This window comes from Arabidopsis thaliana, assembly GCF_000001735.4.
Source record: "Arabidopsis thaliana chromosome 1 sequence".
Lineage (NCBI taxonomy): Eukaryota > Viridiplantae > Streptophyta > Magnoliopsida > Brassicales > Brassicaceae > Arabidopsis > Arabidopsis thaliana.
In genome coordinates this window covers 4,783,145-4,802,260 of record NC_003070.9, presented here as the reverse complement: position 1 = coordinate 4,802,260, position 19,116 = coordinate 4,783,145, and the positions used below count along the sequence as shown (strand labels likewise).

Here is a 19,116-nt window from a genome sequence, read left to right as displayed (position 1 = left end):
TTCAAGCTGTTGTAAAACAAAACAAAAACTGAAACGAAATCATGACACGTACCTCAATGTTGCATTATTAACATCCCTTCCAAGGAAAGATTACTATTTTATTCTTTACTAAAAACTCGAGTACAATTGTCTTTTCAACAAAATTTCCCAATTAAGTTTAAAATTAACATTACCAAGTCATATGTAGTTATGCTTGAATTATAAAATCTGGATGTGTTATTTGTTTCTTTATTTACTTCTAACTTACTTTAGTGTGATCCACTACAAGTATATAGGTCCAACATTATTAATGGGCCTTAATTTTAAAGCCCAATTCCAGAGGGTAGTACTCCACGTGTTTTAACGAATGAAATACTAACACGTGGCAATGCACGTGTTGACTTTCTTTTGTTTCCTTCCTTCCGTTTAACAAGAAAAATAGCTAAACTTTGAAATCCGTCAGATCGATTTCTCTCTATATCGGAGCCGTCATGAATCATCGTCGGAGCTCGATCGTACTATTGATCCTCTCAATTTTATCTCCCGTGACACTCTCTATACGATACGAGCTACTTTCTGGGCACACGAAATGCATCTCAGAGGAGATTCACGCAAACGCAATGACCATCGGAAAATACAGCATTATAAACCCTCACGAGGATCATCCTCTTCCTTCTTCCCATAAAGTCACCGTCAGGGTAATAATCATCCGATCGGATCGCATTTCCCTTCAATTTCTTCTTCCGGCGATTTCAGTATAATGCAATGTGTTTGATTTTTAAGGTCACATCGCCACAAGGGACGGCTTATCACGAATCGGACGGAGTAGAATCGGGACAATTCTCGTTTGTAGCTGTGGAAACAGGGGATTACATAAGTTGCTTCTCCGCCGTCGATCACAAACCAGAGACGACGCTGATCATTGACTTTGATTGGAGGACGGGTATTCATACCAAGGATTGGTCGAATGTGGCAAAGAAGAGCCAAGTCGAAGTAAGTTTTTCGCTTTTTCTTTACTCTTGAAGTCTTAACTTAGTCAAACTAATCTCTTTAGAGGAAATAGATTTTGATGCTTCTAATGACATGAACAATAGAGCATTGCGCCGGATGTGTGAGAATTTGATAGCTGCCTAAGTTACACCAAGACATAGTGCTGGAAAGTGGAAAGTTATATCTGAAGTGAGAAATGCTATGTAGTCTTGGTTTATAGGTTATGTTGGTGCATTGGTTTGGTTAGAACAAGGCCATGAATTAAGCTGACAGGGCTCGTGTGTTACTGACCTGTGTCTGCAGTCTTGCATATGAGAAAATAGCTTCATTAGTTTCACCTTTGAACCCCATCGATTTCTTCAGCTCATTCAGGAGTTCTTTCCCTGCTAAATGAAGGTGGATAGGACTAGGCTTTAACAGACGCAGAAAATTACTATCTTGAAATGTGGTAGATAGGACTAGGCTTTAACATACTACAGAGCAAGACTAGCTTGAAATGTAACATAGCCTCTTAAAGAGATTGCAGAGTTTTTGAAGGAATGTTTTGTTAACCTTGTTATGGTTGGATCTTGTTTTATTTATTGGCCAGACGATGGAGTTTGAGGTTAAGAAGTTATTTGAAACCGTGAATGGAATCCACGATGAGATGTTCTATCTCCGCGACAGGTAATGACAACAAAACCTGTCTTCCCTTGAAGTCACTTGATCAGAGGATGAGAGTGAATCAAAACTCAAAACCCTTCTTCATTTGGTATATTACAGGGAAGAAGAAATGCACAATCTGAACATAGCGACAAATTCGAAGATGGCATGGTTGAGTTTCGTGTCGCTTGCAGTTTGTTTATCGGTCGCAGGTCTTCAGTTTTGGCACTTGAAGACTTTCTTCCAGAAAAAGAAGCTTATCTGAAAACCATTACCATCTCCTGAGGGCAGAGATTGTATTGAAAACCCTATGACTATAGCTTTATATACACTACTGAACTCATTTTTCATTTTGTTACTGAATTTTTCGGAAACAGACATTTTATCCTGTCTGATATGATATGAACTTCTCATTAACCTGCAAACTCAATCCAATCCATGTAACAACAATAAAAGCTTTCTATCTCACACTCTTTTAAAGCAAATGAAAAGATGAAAAAGAAACAATCTTTACAAAAGAAATGAAACAGAGATTAATAAGGCAAACAGAGAATGATACTTTCTTGTTTCTGGTTGTTTTTGTGCTTAAATAATGGATTTTGTGTATTATGAAGTGAATAAGCCCCAATGGTGATCTGATGGTAGAGTTTCCTTGATCTTTTCAAGTCTCTTGAGAATGTCCAGAAACGACGGTCTCTGGTTCATGTCTGCGTCCCAGCATTTCACAATTAACCTATAAAAGAGAAAATTAGTTAGATAACCGGTAGAGTAATACCGGTGCATATGGCCTCGTATTTTTCTTACTCTCTTAGATCTGGTGTGCATCCTTTGGAACGGAATGTAGGTCTATGTCCATCAGATACATGTTTGGCTGCTTCATATGGCTCATGGTTCGCAAATGGTGGCTCTCCTTCAAGCATCTGGGTACAATGTGGTAATGAAATTAAGGTTAAGATTTTCTGAACTTTGGTTTTGTTTTTTGTAGTAGAGAAAGGAAGTTTTATAGTTAAGATCTTAGTACCTCGTAAAGTATCATTGCAAAGGAGAAGACATCGACTTTCTTGTCATATCTTCTATGCTTGAATACTTCAGGAGCCATATAACGATCTGGTTTTGTTGCACGAAGAAGAGAAACAAAGAAGGTGAAGTTAAAGAAATGAAAGGAAAAGAAGGCAGAGGACCTCCGATTTTACTATAGAACAACACTTACAGCTTCCTGTTTCTCCAGTCATTTTGTAGACATCATGAGAGTTTTGAACTTTTATGAGCTTACTAAGTCCAAAGTCTCCAACTTTCAAGTGGTCTGCACTAGAATTAACCAGAAGAACGTTCCTGAAATATAAAATGCAAGAAGCGATTTATGAGCAGCGGATTTGAAGTAAGAAACTAAGGAGCTATATATATGAAGCGATTTTGATTACCTTGGTTTAAGATCTCGGTGAATGATAACATTAGGTTCATTGTGAAGATATGTCATTCCTCTGTAACAACAAATTTTCGAAAACACTCAGGCTAAATATGATGAACAAATTCTCACATAATATCTCGAATGTTAAAACTTCAAGTACCTCGCGATATCCAAAGCAAAGTTGACAGCAGTTGTTGGAGTAAGACCGCCCTTCTCCTTGAGGTATTGATGAAGATCTCCCTGTCAAAAAGATGAATCATTTATTTAGCCAAGAAGAAAAATTGCATAAGAAAAAGAAAGCGGATAGTGAAAACCTACCCCGCGTAAGTACTCAGTGATTAACATAAGGGGCTTTCTTTCGGTTACCGCTCCTAAGAATTGGACTATATTTGGATGGCGAAGCTTAACTAGCAAATCAACCTCATGCCTGAAGTCCTGACTGTATATCACAACAAGTATGGAAACACAAGAATCTTAGGTGAGAGCGATACCAAAGTATCAGCTAAAAGCTAGAAACTTCTTCGACAATAATAATTGGGATATAAGAGAGAAGTAAGAACTTACATAACCAGTCTATCATCTGAAAGAGAAGGAAGAATACGTTTCACAGCTACCGGTGTTCCTCTCCAATAGGCTTTCACAATCTCACCAAATGAACCCTAAAAGAATGTGACCAACCCCAAATTAGCCAAAAGAAACTCATTTGCTCAAAACTCCATTATATTGAACTAAACACGGATAAGCAAAAGCACAAATCATACCTTTCCAATCATTGCAGCATTTGAAAAATCCAGCTCAGCAGGTTCAATTTCCCAGTCACATTTCTTTGGAATTGGTGGTGGCACAGGCTTTGGTTCAAAGTGACTTCCGTTTTGACCCTGCATAGTGAATTTACTCAGCTACATATGAACAACTATCCACACACAACAACAAAAATGACTAATAGAAACACTAAAGAATAACAAACAACACTGCATTAAGCAGCTACTTCAGAGAGATACGAAAGTTTCTAAATTTTGCAAAAAACATTTTCATATTCAATAGCAATCATCACCTACCCTAACAAATGAAACAAAAGGAACAATGTCTAACCTAAAGCTATACAAAGATCAGAAAAGGGAATTCAAAAACTCACATAAGACAAACCACCATGAGATTTCAGCAGTTCAATCATTTTCTGCTTCCTAGCTCCTTCTGCATCAGCCAGTGGCTGCAAATACCCACAAATACAACAATAAGTTTTAGATCAGAATCATAACAAAGTTAAGAAACTTGAAGAAGCAACCCAAAATTCAAAATAAAAAGGAAGAGGCTTTACCGTGTTCTTCCACCTATCCTGAGCATTGACATCAGCACCAAACTCAAGCAGACATTTAACAACATCGATCCATCCATGAAGCGACGCCACGTGGAGAGGCGTTCGTTTGTCATAGTCTCTAGCGTGAACCAAAGTCGGATCTTCCTCCAAGAGTTTCCGAACTGCAGCTGCGTCGTTTTGGTGCGCGTGCCATAGTATCAGAGATGTTCTACTCACACGTGCCTTCTCCTTTTGTTTGTCGTATGAAGGTGAAGGCACGCTTGTTCCCGCAGCGGCTTGTTCGCCACCGTCTCCAGCCGCCGGTGAATCGGAGCTCATCTCAAAACCGATTCAGATGATTGAGAGAAAAATGGAAAAAATAAGAGATTTTTGAATAAGGGTTTCGATTTTGATCGATAGAGCGATGTGATTAGAGTGGTTTCTTAGAATTTTAGAATTTGGATTTTGCTTCCGCGTGAGATTGAGGAATCAATTCTTTACTGTGGAACCGGAGAGAGGGAGAGAGAGATGATTCATGTTTTCTCTTTTGTGTTGCTTGTGTGAACGAAGATAATCGCCGTTAACTTAGCCGTCAAGTTGAATTGATGACTTTTTCCTCCGTCTATTTTAGTGAGTTCTTTTTTAACTCTGTCACCGTTATCTAAGACTTCTCTCTTTTGGTCTCTTTACTCTTTATTATTAGTGACCGACTAAGAAGGCTAGACTACTAAAGGGAAATTATTAAGGGATCATGTTGGATTTGTTCTTAGAATTTCATGAATAATATCAAATTTTAGTTACGTTTTAGTTTAGATTTGGTTATTTTTGAATAAATTTTAAGAGTAATGGTCACCTTGTTACAATAATACAATCTTTTGAAACTGAAAGAGTAATGGTCACCTTGATTTTACCCTTTGGAGTTTTGAGTTAAGAAAGAATAAGTAAACAAAGTGGCTTTACCTGTCTTTTTGACATAATAGTCTATCATATGTATAAATATAAATTTGACAATCATAAAATGCTATATGAATTATATAATAAACGTTATGGGTACTAAGTCAAGTCAACGATCCGGATAACATGGAATCACATCTATCACATGATTTTTATTAATAATACACTAGCATATGCCTTTAGCATATCTATTTTTATCTAAACAAAAAAAAGTCACTATTTTTCATGTTAAGAAGTTCAATATACAATGGTCTTTTTTGTCAACTAATCATAGATACTATAAATACTCACATGTTGATTGACCAAGTAATACATTACCTACTAGTGTTAGCTTTAAAGCCTTCAAAGAAAAGAGCGCAACTTCAAGAGAATTATAAGGAACAAAAAAAAGTTATGGAGCACAAGTAAAATGCATTTTATATATATACACAGTATCACCCACGGTTAATTACTGTTTAGTCTATACAAAGTATTTTCAATTATTGCAAGTAAAATTAATACATTGTTTCACAAGCTATTTATTATCCCTCAAGTCCTCAAGAGAACGCTTCCGGGATCCGAGATTACGTTCCAGCGTCTGAGGTGTAGGTGGTGTTCTTCCACGGCGGAAGAGCACTGCCAGAGACCTTGTTTTCCGACAAAGATCAAAAACCTATTCAAAAAAAAAAAAGCAGATCATTTCAAATGTTTAAAGGCAACAAGTTCTAGAATTAGATGATATCTTTGTCTCATAATCTTACAGAGGAGGCCTCAATCTCAGCGACACCTTCACACCCTTTCCCTCCCCCTTGTAATAGGTCACAGTATCTAACAGCCTCATTCACATCTTCGAAAACCTTTGAGATAAAAACTAGGCATATCACGTTGTCTGGGTTTCATAAGGTCTTGAAAGTGATTCAGTGAGAATACTTACCAGTACTCCATCTCGAATGTCTTCTACGAGCATATCGAATTTAGTTTTGGGTCTAGCCTGCTTTGTCTGGTTGCTGATCCTACTAGGGAACAACAGTCCAAGCTCTTTTTCTACTTCACTGTTTATAAGGATTGCTAATGTCATAGGGAGAAGAAAACTAAAACTATAAAAAAAAACTTGAGTGGAATAGAGTTGGAACCTGTGGTTTGTTCTTGTTTTCATGGTACATATCTGGTTTTCTCTATGTGTTAATACATATACAGGCTTCGAATCTCCTCTCCATGGGTTGGACTCCAACACTAAGATTGTGAGAAGCCACAGTGAGAGAAATGGTTCTCAACGAAATCACTCAGTCAAAGATACAGAGCACTAAAGGAACAACATCAATTTATTAACTTTAGATGAATACAAGCTTAAATTGAATAAAACACTTATGTTCCTATTGCTTTGATATTCCTATGCATCAGCACTATGTGAAAGATGAGATGATAAAACCGTGCTTGCAATCTTACTGTAAGAGTGGAATCTAGAAATGAACAATTTTCCTCATCATAGTTCAGCTGAAGCACTCTTCTCCTGGGGAACTAAAGAAATGGTATGCAGAACACAAACTTTTGAATCATAACTAACACTACATCTATCAATGGAGAGCTTCTTCACCGGTTGTGTGTGACACAGTGACTAAATTCTGACATTGTTCAACAAAACGATTTGACTCCTGTTAACAAAAACAAGGCACTAAGGGAATTTCAAACTACTACAGTTCCCAAACTTCCTAGACAATCTTTAAGAAACTCTGATCAAGTTAGTTGCATCAACGAAAGTATTAATTTTGCATCACCAAAATCAAAGTAAACGCAGGAATTGAGAGCGATAGAGATTATACCGTCATAGCTAGTGGAATCAAACGTCTGCTCAAGTTTCCGACGCATGTCGTAAGCACGCGACGAAACTTGCCTTACAAACTCATCGGAAGTCCCAGGGATCGTACCATCCAAGTGAAGCGCCTTCTCAACTTCCTCGCTCTCTTCTTCATCGCCACCAAGCTTATCTGATCCTCCTCCTCCGCCGCCGGTCGATTTACAGCTAACGAAGTGTCTTCTTCTAGAAATCGAAATCCGTCTCCCGGAGCTGGACAAGCCGAAAAGGTAAGAAGAACGGCGTGAAGGAAGACGAATCAACACTGATCGTGAAGTTGAAACGGGGATCGTAGTAGTGGTGGCCGGAGGAAGAATTATGGAAGGAGAAATAGATGTTAGCGATTCCATTGAAACTTCCTTCTCTTTCTAATTCACTGTTTATCTTTCCCTTCTTAGAAAATCAAACGATCCTTTCTTAATTTTCTCGGGAAAAGAGAAAATTCTCGACGTGACGTAAACGACTCAACAAGAAGAAAAGAAAAAAACTCGTGGAGGCAAAATTTAACAACTCTCCTGAATCTACTGATATTTTTCCTTTGGTGGGTTCCACACATGTTCAAGACCTTCTACCTCGTTCCAAAGGTCCGTGATTAACAAAGTCGTAATTAAGAAACTTGCTTAATTAATACGAGTCTCTGAATTAGAAAGACTTATATATTACAAAAAAAAACGTAGAGAGGTGTTACATAAGAAGCTTTCACTTTCACAGTACTTATATGGATATTCGAAAGAAACTCACCTAATGATCTCACTTGTAAGGTCACGAACCAGTTGTGTTTTCAGGAGAAGATAAGCCATTCGATACGGTTTCATCATCACCAAGTTGTGAGGATTCTTGATCAGGGAATAGCTCCAGTCGCATAGACGGTGCAATGTTATTCACATGAAGCCATGTTAGCTCCCATAAGCTATCTCCACCAAGAGCACTTCTTTGCAATAGCACGCCTTTCGTCTTCATCACCAGCAATATGTTTTTGAGAAGCTCTGGTACTGATTCTTGTAGCTTGTCGCTTTTTTTGCCTCTTACTTTCACTTTCATGTATTTCTCCATTCGAGTTAGAACACCGAGCCATAGCTTGCAGAAGGTTGATAACTGAGATAGCTCTTGGAGTTGCTGAAGAAACACTTTGGAGAGAAGTTTGATTGCGAGAAGCAATGTGCCTTCCATGTTTCGGTAGTCTTTCTGTGACCCAGCAGCTATCTCAAGTAAGTCATCCAAAACCGTGAAGATTACTTTGTCAAAGCATTGAGACCACATGCTATGAGCTAGGTTGATTCCGTCTACTCCGCCTAAACACTTCTGTAATGACTGTAAAGCGTGGTTTCGGACATCCTCCCTCTGGTCTAAACACACTTTTCTTAGTCCTTGAACAAGCCTTAACCACATTTCCCCAATATCTTGTGACATCTTCCCGAAATCTTCTTCTCCCATGTTTTCCTTAGCTGAGAGAGCCCATTTAGCCAAAAATTCTAATGAATCTCCCATTAGATCAAGGGCACGGATAGAGCGTTCGGACTGTCCCACGCGGGATTCAGCAAACTGTCTTGCAGCATCAACACAGAGTACATAATTGGCTGGATACAGGTGAGTTCCTTCAGACATAACAAAGGATACGGCATCAAATCCTGATTCAGAAGCTTCTGGGTGCCGCGCTGTGATGGAGAGTAAGGATGTGATTGTTCTCCAACCCGCCTGAGACCTGATGTGATTAGCATTGGCTTTCACAAGACGGCTGACTTCAATTGCAATTTGCTCACAATAGGCATCTGCAACACGTGCATCCAGTTTCAGCACAAGCTGAAGAGATCTCAAAAGCTCATCAGCTAGGCTTTCTTTATAAGGAAGTAGTCTCTGGCAGATCCGAAGTAGACCAAAAATAGCTTTATCCACTAAGTTGCAGGGCATCACCGTTGACTGAGCAATTGTAGCTATATGTTCATAGACGCCTTGCCATAGGAGAACGATCCTGTCTCTGTTGTTTAGAGTGATTGCAATAAGCAATTCCAGACAGAAAACCGCAGTATCCTCATCCTCTGGAGAACTGGTTCCTTTCTGTGGCCTACCTGCAGCCCAAATGAGAGCACGCGCAAGCTGCAACAAAGATTCAGCTTGTAGAAACTTGCTTTCGGTAAATATGCTGTCAATGTGACATTTCTGAATTGTTTGAAGTGTTCGTTGATGAGCTGCAAGCTGTTGCTCAGTAGGCTGTGATCTTGGCTCTTCTGTATCAAGTGAAAGAAGCTGACTAAATCTTCCCATCAATCCGGAAGATCTCCTCGGAGTTCCCATTGACTGTAGATGAGCTGAAGATAGGGAATTCGCGAGGGGCTTTCCTTGCCCTTGCTCAGATGAATGTTCTGATTCATCAGCTGCATCACTGGCTACACGAGCTGGCAGAAGTCCAAGTTTATGTAGCCGTAAGATACAGTCCAATATGTTCCTCCAACCCGTACGTATATAATCTCCATATTTGTTTGCAATGGTAAAAATTGTGATAGTAGCCATCCTTGCTTTTGCGTCATCACCAAATGCAAGAACGGGTTCATCAACAGATGATGGATTCAACAGAGTTGTGAATTTGCAGAGAGAGACAACCAGATCATCAAGCACATCTTCAAGATGATGACAGGCAGAAATTTTAGCTATAGCCAAGAATCCATCGATGCATGTCTGGTAAACGTCTTCATGTTCTGCATGGTCAAAAACGACTGATATGGCAGCAATGGTTGGACCAGACATGATAGCAAACATATCATGGTCAAGATAAGCCCTTGAATCAGCCAGAATATATGGAGCAGTTTTCTTTGATTTATGCATCAAATCAATCCAACGGCTGGGAGTCATTTCAGGAAAGCCTGCACCTTGTTCTGGAGTAGTCCTGATCTCATTGTTGCAGATGGAGTGAAAGAGTTCAGACAAGAATTCTCGAGGTAGATCATTTCCTCCATTGATATGCCTATTATTGCGAATGAAATCCTCTTCTGTCATCTTTTTCTTTACTTGAACGTTGTGCTGATCAGTGTTAAGCATGATAATAGAGTATGATAACACAAGAGCAGCATCCTTGTTGGCCAGAATCTCAGGAGATTGCATATAGTATCTTTCAGAGAACGCCTCAAGCACTCTCTGTATTTTCTGGGATTCTCCAGGCAACCTGAAGGTTTCCAAGAAGAGTCGGAGTGCAGTATCCAGATTCATGTACTGGAAATCGAAAGTCCCAGCAAACTCATTGAGAACTTGAACACAAAATTCGTCATGATTTCCAAGAAAATCCCCAACAAGGTTCTTATCAAGCCCAGCAGTATATCTAAAAAAGCAAGCAACACTTTGGGGATCGAGTTTGTCAGGCAAAAGATGTGTGCCTTGGAGAAACTCTAACCCCTTCTTTGGATCCCTGTTAAAATGATCTGCTCCAATCATTAACCTTCTCTTGATATATTTTCTCCTGCGGACAAATGAAACCCAGTGATTTGGATCACTATAGTTGTCACACTTAACCATCCAGAAAGGCGTGTACTCATCAAGATGGACAGGACCCAAATCCAAACCAGTCAATCCATTACTTATCCTCTCGGCCATTCCCTGAATAACAGCGATTAGGCCATCCAGAGCAAGAATGTGCATTGCAGACAAAGGACAGTTCACAGGAAATGTGCTCTTCGAGAGAAGATTAGACAGCTCCTCAAACACGTTGCTGCAAGTTATATCACAATCGAGATTGGCATACATTTCAACCATAAAACTCTTCTGCCTACAAAAATTCACAAGAGCCTCCATAGCAACCTCTTGCTGCTGATACGAGGGCCCATATTTTCCTTGAGCAAGCCTTAGAATCACACATGAAAAGAATGCCTCAAGCTGCAACTTGAGTTCAGTTCGTAGATGTTGATACAAATTGAGCACAATGCTGCAAACCATCGAAAGAATCAGGGGGCTCATCGACAATCCGAACTGCATCAAGTTACGAAATAACTCATCTTGAATTAGGCTTAACAATCTTGGGTGATGGCGGATGGACGATCCACCCAATTCAATGGCTGAGTTGATCAAGTTCAACGCAAACAGAGGCACATCTTCGTCAAATGCTATGGTGTTTGATCGGGATCCCATACCAACATGTTCGACCACATTTAACAAAGAGCACAAGAAGTGAAAAATTTCCACCATACTTGGGACTCCGTATGGCTCTGTCATTATATGCAAATCATATGGAGAAGCCGGCTTTCTGCTTCCAGGGCCAACTGGTCCATCATCCATCAAACTTTGAGCACCAGTTGCAAAAGTTGCCATAGAATTTTCAACATCATACTCGGAATTAGCATTTCCATCCTCGACTGGTTTACTCACAATGGCATAATCACTGTCTACTCCAGCTTTCTGCGACCATGCAAAACACCATCACTAATTATTGTACAATAATTAGTGATATATGAATCAAGGGAAGAAGGCTTAAAATCCAGCATTTGTTGGGAAAATTATTCCGTATGAAATTAATTATTCACTATCTACAGAGTTTCTGGTCTAAATTCTCTAGTAGTGATCTTTGACTCGCACTAGGAAAAATATATTTTCCTATCTGAATGAAAACAAGCGTCTACATAATTTTGAAGTTCAAGAGTAAGTTGCAGACCTATATTTAACAAATCGCCAAATCTATGGCTCTTTATCATTTCTATTTAAATAGTTTCTCTGCTTTTTCAATTTTCTAGGTTGCAAGTAAAGGAACCTAGCTACTGTAGTATCATGTTTTTATTTAATCTCAGAACATCCTACAGGACCAAACTGACTTGTAACCAACTAGAAAGGAAATAACAAGGACCCCAATACCATACCTCTTGTTTGATGCTACCAGCTCTGTTGACAAGTGTAGTTTCTGTTCTTTCAACATCTGGGAGATGCGAGAAGATACACCTCACTAATTCATGCATCGTGTGGCGAGCTACTCGTTGCAATAACTCACCTTTCATTCCTGCTTGGTGGACAACACGAAAACAAGTGTTGACGACAGTGCATACATGCTGATTGCTTAGCATAACTGATGCTTTATTTTTCATACATGCTAGAAGAACCTGAAGTATCTTCATTAGCACAACCTCTTCTGATGCAGGATCTGTCACCTCAAATCGACAGCTTGTCACAGAATCAACTACCAAGTGCATAGCGTCTTCAATATTCGCAGTATTTTGATCAATTACATTCAGGTTTAAGATCTTGTAAACTGATGACAAAGCAATGCTGGTTATTGGTGCTCCAGTTTCATCTGACCGTATCACATCAAGAAAGGGCTGAAGATACAACATGGGACTAATTGTATGCCACGGCTGGTTCCATGAGAACACCTGTTTTCTAAGAGCTTTAAGTGACTGAATCAACGAGTGTTCTAGTTGATCATCACCAGACATGTATCGACCTCCCCATCTTACATTTCTTCTCATAACCGCTAAAACAGCAGCAATTTCCGTATCAATCATGCATGCTAAAGTGGTTGTATTACTTGAATCAGTACACTCAAAGTCCTCAGGTTCTTCCTCAATGGCCTTGATTCCAGAATGCAACTTTAGGCGACCCATTTAATCTGCTCAAATCTTCAGCCAGAGCCCAAGGCACTTCAATGCTCACAATCTTCCTGGCAGAATATAAAGTAGATACAGCCGGAGCATATACCCTTCACAGATAGAGGCCAAACTCAATCATTACTGGCAAAAAAAAACAAATTAAATTTAAAAAATCTTATTTTAAAACAGATAATAGATGCATTTCAAGAGCTAATAAGATAGAAAGTGGCGTAACTTTTCACATCATACATTACAGAGATAATCAAAATCTACAACGCTGTCTCTGAATGAAACCACTTTGATTCAAACAAATAAACCACAAGCAAAGAATTCTATAATGGTCAGAAACCATGCTGATAATTTAGTAACTATATAGAGTAACCTCTTCCATAGTAATAACATATGTTGCAGATTTCCCAAATCACATTTAGATTGTGAATAGCTAAGCAACTATTTCCAACAATTTGAGCCCCCAAAAAAACGAATTCCTACAGATCCCTAAATAGCAAAGTTTGTAAACTCGTTGTTACATCAATAAACCTGATAACACTAAACCCATCTACAAAATCAGCAACTTATAGAGTTAAGAGTCACTATATCCGATGGAATAAGTTTAAACTACAATTCAACAGACCAGTGACAGTGTCATGAAACTATTATCAGTTCTCCAGATAAGAAAAATCCCGTCAACACAAGAGAACTCGAGACACGTCTCGCTAAATCTCGAAATTCAGGAAAATCACCAGCAATGCGAATCAAAGAAAACGAGGAGTTTGTTCGACGCTAGAACGAAATCTAGTTCAAATATAGAAGAAGAACAAATAGAGGTAACTTCTGACTTAGATTCTAGTAATCATTAAGAACATCAATGCACAACGAAGGAACGATACAAACAAATAGTATACGAAGAAGAAGTTCGAAGAAACGAGATCTGTAGATTTACTTACTGTTTCTCCAGCGATTCAGAGATCTGTCGTCGGGCTCCGACGACGAGAAACAGAAATGCTTTTGAGGAAAGCACGATCGGAAATTCTCGAGGAGGGAGCAAAAGGCGAAGAAAGCAAAAAAATAAAAATAAAGTATGTACTTGAATTTACGAAAACACCCCTCTCTGCCCAAATACTCATATTTCCAGGTAGATGGGTCTGTTATTTAAGATATTTATACTTGAGACCCTTAATTATCTGAAAATTTACTTCATAACCCGATAAATTATTACTAATGGGCCTATAACAGGCTCATAATATAACGAGAAAAATATAGGCCCAATTAATGGAACCTTAATGAACGGCTTTAGTTTGTTTTATGGTCTTGCAGGCCTCACTGTATAAATTTGTTTTTTTTTTTTGTTTTTTCTCAAATCATATCACTTGTCATTTTCAAAAAATATGGAAAAGAAAATCGTATAAAATTCTATTTGGAAAAGTATATGCTACAAACAACTGTAATAGTACTAGTATAGTTTTGTAGAACAGTTGAATAATTCTTGTTCTTTGATGTTGTTGAGGTGGTTGCCTTTGCCAGTTTGTCCTAATGGATAGTGGGAGACAATACTTTTTAGAGTTTCATAACCGAAATATAAGTAAACCTAAATTAATATGGAGTTGTCCAACATAAACTATATAAGGGATTAGTACACAATAAACATTTTTTATATGTCTCTTCCATTTATAATCATAAGATATTTATGACTCTCTGCTTTGTCTGTTTAGGTATTCTTACACCCGAAGGACATGTCTCTTTCATGTTTAATTAGTGTCAAAAGAAATTGAACTACCATTTTTCAAAAAATATATAATATGTTTATCAATCTATGATTCATCATATGCATAATAGAAATATCTAAATAGCTAGCTCGATTCATATGTTGTGGACGAAATTCGTTAGGGCATTTTTTTTTATATATATCTTAAGTGATTATGTAATACATAACAAATGACATAGTTTTTGAAAATTAACAAAAAAAAGAAGAAAAAGTTAATTAGTTATTCATATGATTTAGATGTAAATAGTCTTCATACTAAGAGAATTATATTTGTTTTCAGTTGACATATATACATCCAGGTATTTGATATCTGAATAGTATAACATTGAATATCAAACATATACTATTCAATATTCATTATCATACACACCTCTAGATTTATAGATATCTAGATTTTGGTAGTATAATACAAAGTTGCCAGTTGGCAATGTTTCCTAAGGTCTACACACGTTTAAGTATTTGTTTGGAACGTCGTATCTGATTCTTAATTTCTATATTAACTTGTATGATATATTTGGTATCCACGTAACTACTAAACTGCACCGGTCTCTGTTTTAAAAAAGTATCAAAATGATATATAAACTAGATTTTAACATGTGATATACTGCGGGACGATTTATTTTTTAAAAGTAATATATATTAAAACTTGCAAATTTTATTTTTATAAAATATTTTTATTTTACAGTTTATAATTGTTATTAAATAACACTATACCACGAATTCATGAGATAATTGTTAAAAAACTGAAGTTTTAATCCCTACTTAAACAGCATATTAATAATATTTTAAAATTTTATAAATATTGATTCAAATACATCCACCATATAACCCAATTCCAAAATAAAACCCGTTCTGTAAATTTTTTACCCGTCCCGTGATTTTTTTTTTAAAGTAGTAATTTTTAAAATTTAAGAATTATTTTTTATATATAAAAGTTTTGCACATTGTATCATTCTCTAATACATTTATATTTTATTGTTTAATTTTATATATAGTAATATTATACATACCACATAACATTTTTGGTTTTATATAATCTTTTCTAAATTAGGATGATTTGATATGTTTAATATTAGTGGTCTTAAAAAATAATTAATTAAAGATTTAACCCGTATTAAAACGGTGGATTAATTATATTTTACTTTTTTATTAATGTTGATTCAAAAACCCGTCCCTCCAAATTCGTCTTGCCAAAAAGTCATTTATTTTATTAATATTAATTTTATTAATGATATGACTCTGAATTATATTCTAAACATTTTAGCTAATAACATCGGAGTGCACCATATTTATTTAATAGGAGAATGTACCATATGACCCGAATACACTTTTATCCAAATCCACCAAAAAAGTCTTGCAAAAATACTATAGAGATAAGAAACGATAGTCGGTTTTGATAGGTATAAGATTAGCAAATATATTAGTTAGATTAAATTAGTTAAAGAATACAAATTGAAAAGGTATATTACATTATTCGAATATAGTATCAAAACTTATATAACACAGAGATTTGATAAAAATTTAATTGTTGAATACTTTTTTTTGTGCTAATTTTTATGTGATTAAAATTTAATTGATCTCATGTGTATGTTTTGTTGATATTATCTATATTGTTTAGTGTTTAAGATTATACACTTGTAGTTTGATAGTTAATTTAAGAGTTTCACTTGTAGTATTCCATCTTGTATTAATATCGATCTAAACCGTCAATTCTAGGATTTTCCAGCTTTTATTAAAAATTGAATCACATCTAATATGTTATTAATTATTGTAATATATAAGATTATAAATTTTCAATATAATATGTATGAAATTGAATATAAATATTTCAAATTATGACCCGTTACTCAGTAGAAAGTTTTCTTAAATCTATTTTTCACCCGTTATAATATTTTTTCATGTATTGAACAGTTTATATTCGTTTTTAAAAATTCAAATTGTGGCATATGCAAAATAACTCTAATTCTTTTTTTATAATGATGATATTATTTTTCCGCAAAAATAAAATCATATAAAGATGAGAAGTGAACTATAATAATTAATAAAAAATTAATATGATAATTTAGATATCAAATATAATTTGTTGATTTTAATTGGTTACTTTTTTGGAAATTAATAATGTATTTTGTTTTTTAATTAAATTAAATTAATTAAAATTTAGATATCAAATCTTATATGTTGATTTTGATTGGTTATTATTTGTGGAAAATAATAATGTATTTTGTTTTTTAATTAAATTAGTATTTGACTTTTTAATCCTTAAAGAGATAAATTAATTTACTCTTTAAAATTTTATTTCTAATGGCATATCTATATAATTACTTACAAAAATTAAGGTTACATTTAAAATGTACTTCCCAAATAATATAGTAGGATCAAATACATAATCGATATTTATAGTTTAGTTTTCTTCTAATAGAGTATTAAATTGATGTGTTACCAAATTTAGTTTGATTTTAGGTCTAGAATTTAGGGTTTGGAATAATTGATCAAAGAAGTTGAAGTTAGTATGAATCCGTTTGGTATAGTTAAAGAGCTGTCATCAAATTTATTACTTTTTCAAGTGAAGTTTTTTTGTTTATTCCAGTGGTTCAAGTAGACATTGTGACTCCAACTAGATAAATGAGAAAGTTATTATTACAAGAAATTTTATTACGGTGACATCATATAAGTAAATACGTTTCGAATGATTACAGCTGTAGCCTCTCTTAATTGGGATTTAAAGCTTCCAATTACTATCTCATCTTCTTCCTCTTTTTCTTTTTTTTTTGTGCGCCAATCTCATCTTCCTCTTCTAATTAAAAACAATTAAGTTCTTTTGAATATCGTACAGTACAGTTAATCAGTTATTATTGTACTAGTTCTTTCATATAGAAACTTGTAGGCTTGTAGCTAGACTGTAGTCATATACTCATATTATCAGGGTCTCATCAACCTTAACAAAACATATCGTAGTTATATACTATATTTATAAAAAGGAGCAATACACTTTGTCAAATTTAATCCGATCTTTTAGTATTTCAAAATTACGATTATTAAACTAGACCTGGTTTGCTTGGAAAAACTAGATCTACTCAAATGTTATCTTACCTAACCTAATTTTGTATCGTTTGGGTGAGAAATGGTGGCCTCGCTTCTAACAAGTTTTCTTCTTATAATCGGGACTCGGGAGAATCAACTTCAAAGGAGATTAAATTTAAACATTCGTAAACGTCTGGAAATCAAAATAATACCATAAAATTGGGGGAAAAAAAAAGAACAAGATCATTTTTCGGCCTTCATTATTTTCTTACCCAAAAATCTTTTTTTCTTCATGCTTTCATGATACTAAATATTTTCATTAAAAAGTTTAAATTCTTACATGAACAAATTGTTTAGGACATGTGTAGTGTGACTAATTTGTTGTGCTGACTAGTTTTTGTTTCTCGGAAATGGTTGAATAGGTCTTTTCGGAATTTAACGTTTGATACATAAAATTCTTTACATATTGCATTATTAAAATTAGCTAGCTTCTTATTAATTCTAGAAATATCATCAGTATATTAGTTGAATAATCTCTCTTTTTCTTGGAAATGGTTGAATAAATCCAGAAAATCATGGCCATAAATCCTCATTTCTTTTTTGTCCGAAAGTAAAAATCCATTCTATAAAATATGAGCCGTCAATAACACAGTTGAAAAAAAAGAAAAAAGAAACAGAACCCATTAATTGTTGAGACTTTTTCCATCCGATAACGTCATTTTTCACTAAAAGAATATATACTATATGTATAATTAGAAATGGATGCAATGGAAAATGTGCAAATGGAATTTTAAGATATAAAAGCTTGTTACCATCTAATTTAATCAGAAGTAACATGTAATAAATCTCTAATAGCAAATAAGATGAAAACATAGAAATCAAAGTGCATGGAATTAGTCTAAATTTTTGGCAGTCCTAAACATAATTTAAAATGAGCAACTCACCTACTTTAAATAGTTTTCGTTGGACTATATAGTTTTTAAAAATAAATTGTGTTCCACAAACACATAGAGAATCAGCTAAGTCTCTTTCATACAATAGCTATAGCTTCAACCAGAAGATTATATAAAAAAAATACTGAAAACTATTGAACAAAACTAAAGAATCAATGATTAGAATATATCTCCGTGGACTAATTAATCTCCTACGAAAAGGACTTTGAACTAACTAATAGCTTTTATTCACTTTTTAGCTATATTTTTTTTAAGTAGATTATTTTATTCTTAGACGGCTTTAGTTGATGCAAAAATAAACAATCAATCTATTATGAATGATGACATATTAAAAATAAATAACAAACTGTATTGTACAACGACATAATAACATAACTTCTCCATCACTATAACAAGATAGTATTGAACATAAATCACCATTTGTTATCCACGAGGTACCAAATGTTGTCTATGCGAAACTAAGGATCCCACTACTATGATCTAGGTCCATTCACAGAAACCCTCCATAATTTTTACGTTGATAAAAAAAGTTATTGTGTATAGTATACTGTATATACCATGCATTACTTGGCTAATTTTATTTTTGTTGAGATGATGGTTAAATTATATTCATGATACTAATATAGAAATACAATGGTTAAATTATGAATACGATAACGAATACATGAAGCATGTGATCCTCGAGAACTTCAGATACGAATCTCTTTTTTTTTATTTC

The 19,116-nt window shown here is 35.3% G+C and overlaps 4 protein-coding genes and 1 long non-coding RNA gene across 8 annotated transcripts; 1 reads left to right on the top strand and 4 right to left on the bottom strand.

The window, feature by feature from the left end:
• Positions 1-410: 410 nt before the first annotated feature.
• Positions 411-2,092, top strand: AT1G14010 (emp24/gp25L/p24 family/GOLD family protein). The gene is made up of 4 exons (NM_101267.4): positions 411-677; positions 763-972; positions 1,559-1,635; positions 1,732-2,092. The coding sequence occupies exons 1-4, from the start codon at positions 471-473 to the stop codon at positions 1,874-1,876; spliced, it is 639 nt and encodes a 212-aa protein (NP_172854.1). The 5' UTR covers positions 411-470; the 3' UTR covers positions 1,877-2,092.
• Positions 1,005-1,573, bottom strand: AT1G05043. Its single transcript, NR_138825.1, has one exon. It is a non-coding gene; the product is annotated as an other RNA (long non-coding RNA).
• Positions 1,978-4,903, bottom strand: VIK (VH1-interacting kinase). The gene is made up of 11 exons (NM_101266.4): positions 4,338-4,903; positions 4,155-4,229; positions 3,781-3,897; positions 3,584-3,678; positions 3,338-3,458; positions 3,180-3,259; positions 3,033-3,092; positions 2,822-2,943; positions 2,633-2,718; positions 2,416-2,531; positions 1,978-2,344 (listed from the first exon to the last, which is right to left on the bottom strand). The coding sequence occupies exons 1-11, from the start codon at positions 4,653-4,655 to the stop codon at positions 2,218-2,220; spliced, it is 1,317 nt and encodes a 438-aa protein (NP_172853.1). The 5' UTR covers positions 4,656-4,903; the 3' UTR covers positions 1,978-2,217.
• Positions 4,904-5,661: 758 nt separating this feature from the next.
• Positions 5,662-7,597, bottom strand: AT1G13990 (plant/protein). Of its 3 annotated transcripts, none has more exons than NM_001160863.1 (7): positions 7,070-7,505; positions 6,942-6,979; positions 6,696-6,767; positions 6,445-6,482; positions 6,184-6,346; positions 6,011-6,106; positions 5,667-5,922 (listed from the first exon to the last, which is right to left on the bottom strand). In NM_001160863.1, the coding sequence occupies exons 1-7, from the start codon at positions 7,449-7,451 to the stop codon at positions 5,785-5,787; spliced, it is 927 nt and encodes a 308-aa protein (NP_001154335.1). In that variant the 5' UTR covers positions 7,452-7,505; the 3' UTR covers positions 5,667-5,784. The 3 variants fall into 3 exon arrangements, with proteins under 3 accessions (NP_563935.1, NP_001154335.1, NP_001154334.1); NM_001160862.1 differs by having other exon boundaries at positions 6,184-6,301; positions 6,383-6,482; positions 6,722-6,767; NM_101265.4 differs by lacking the exons at positions 6,696-6,767; positions 6,942-6,979 and having other exon boundaries at positions 5,662-5,922; positions 6,184-6,301; positions 6,383-6,482; positions 7,070-7,597.
• Positions 7,598-7,606: 9 nt separating this feature from the next.
• On the bottom strand, positions 7,607-13,798 carry GN (sec7 domain-containing protein). 2 transcript variants are annotated; one of them, NM_101264.4, is made up of 3 exons: positions 13,607-13,711; positions 11,937-12,800; positions 7,607-11,481 (listed from the first exon to the last, which is right to left on the bottom strand). In NM_101264.4, the coding sequence occupies exons 2-3, from the start codon at positions 12,672-12,674 to the stop codon at positions 7,864-7,866; spliced, it is 4,356 nt and encodes a 1,451-aa protein (NP_172851.1). In that variant the 5' UTR covers positions 12,675-12,800; positions 13,607-13,711; the 3' UTR covers positions 7,607-7,863. The 2 variants fall into 2 exon arrangements, with proteins under 2 accessions (NP_172851.1, NP_001184991.1); NM_001198062.1 differs by having other exon boundaries at positions 7,708-11,481; positions 11,937-12,769; positions 13,607-13,798.
• Between the last annotated feature and the right edge of the window lie 5,318 nt (positions 13,799-19,116).

What these genes read in the sequence shown, in the direction of transcription:
- AT1G14010 (NM_101267.4), top strand. Translation starts at nt 471, where the DNA reads ATGAATCATCGTCGGAGCTCGATCGTACTATTGATCCTCTCAATTTTA. An exon ending in CCCATAAAGTCACCGTCAGG is followed by an intron (nt 678 to 762) that starts GTAATAATCATC and finishes TTGATTTTTAAG; the next exon opens with GTCACATCGCCACAAGGGAC. An exon ending in CAAAGAAGAGCCAAGTCGAA is followed by an intron (nt 973 to 1,558) that starts GTAAGTTTTTCG and finishes TTTATTGGCCAG; the next exon opens with ACGATGGAGTTTGAGGTTAA.
- VIK (NM_101266.4), bottom strand. Translation starts at nt 4,655, where the DNA reads ATGAGCTCCGATTCACCGGCGGCTGGAGACGGTGGCGAACAAGCCGCT. An exon ending in TTGCAATGATACTTTACGAG is followed by an intron (nt 2,532 to 2,632) that starts GTACTAAGATCT and finishes CATTGTACCCAG; the next exon opens with ATGCTTGAAGGAGAGCCACC. An exon ending in TGCACACCAGATCTAAGAGA is followed by an intron (nt 2,345 to 2,415) that starts GTAAGAAAAATA and finishes TCTCTTTTATAG; the next exon opens with GTTAATTGTGAAATGCTGGG.
- AT1G13990 (NM_001160863.1), bottom strand. Translation starts at nt 7,451, where the DNA reads ATGGAATCGCTAACATCTATTTCTCCTTCCATAATTCTTCCTCCGGCC. An exon ending in TTCTAGATTCCACTCTTACA is followed by an intron (nt 6,483 to 6,695) that starts GTAAGATTGCAA and finishes TCACAATCTTAG; the next exon opens with TGTTGGAGTCCAACCCATGG. An exon ending in CTGAGATTGAGGCCTCCTCT is followed by an intron (nt 5,923 to 6,010) that starts GTAAGATTATGA and finishes TTTTTTGAATAG; the next exon opens with GTTTTTGATCTTTGTCGGAA.
- GN (NM_001198062.1), bottom strand. Translation starts at nt 12,674, where the DNA reads ATGGGTCGCCTAAAGTTGCATTCTGGAATCAAGGCCATTGAGGAAGAA. An exon ending in CTGGTAGCATCAAACAAGAG is followed by an intron (nt 11,482 to 11,936) that starts GTATGGTATTGG and finishes GCATGGTCGCAG; the next exon opens with AAAGCTGGAGTAGACAGTGA.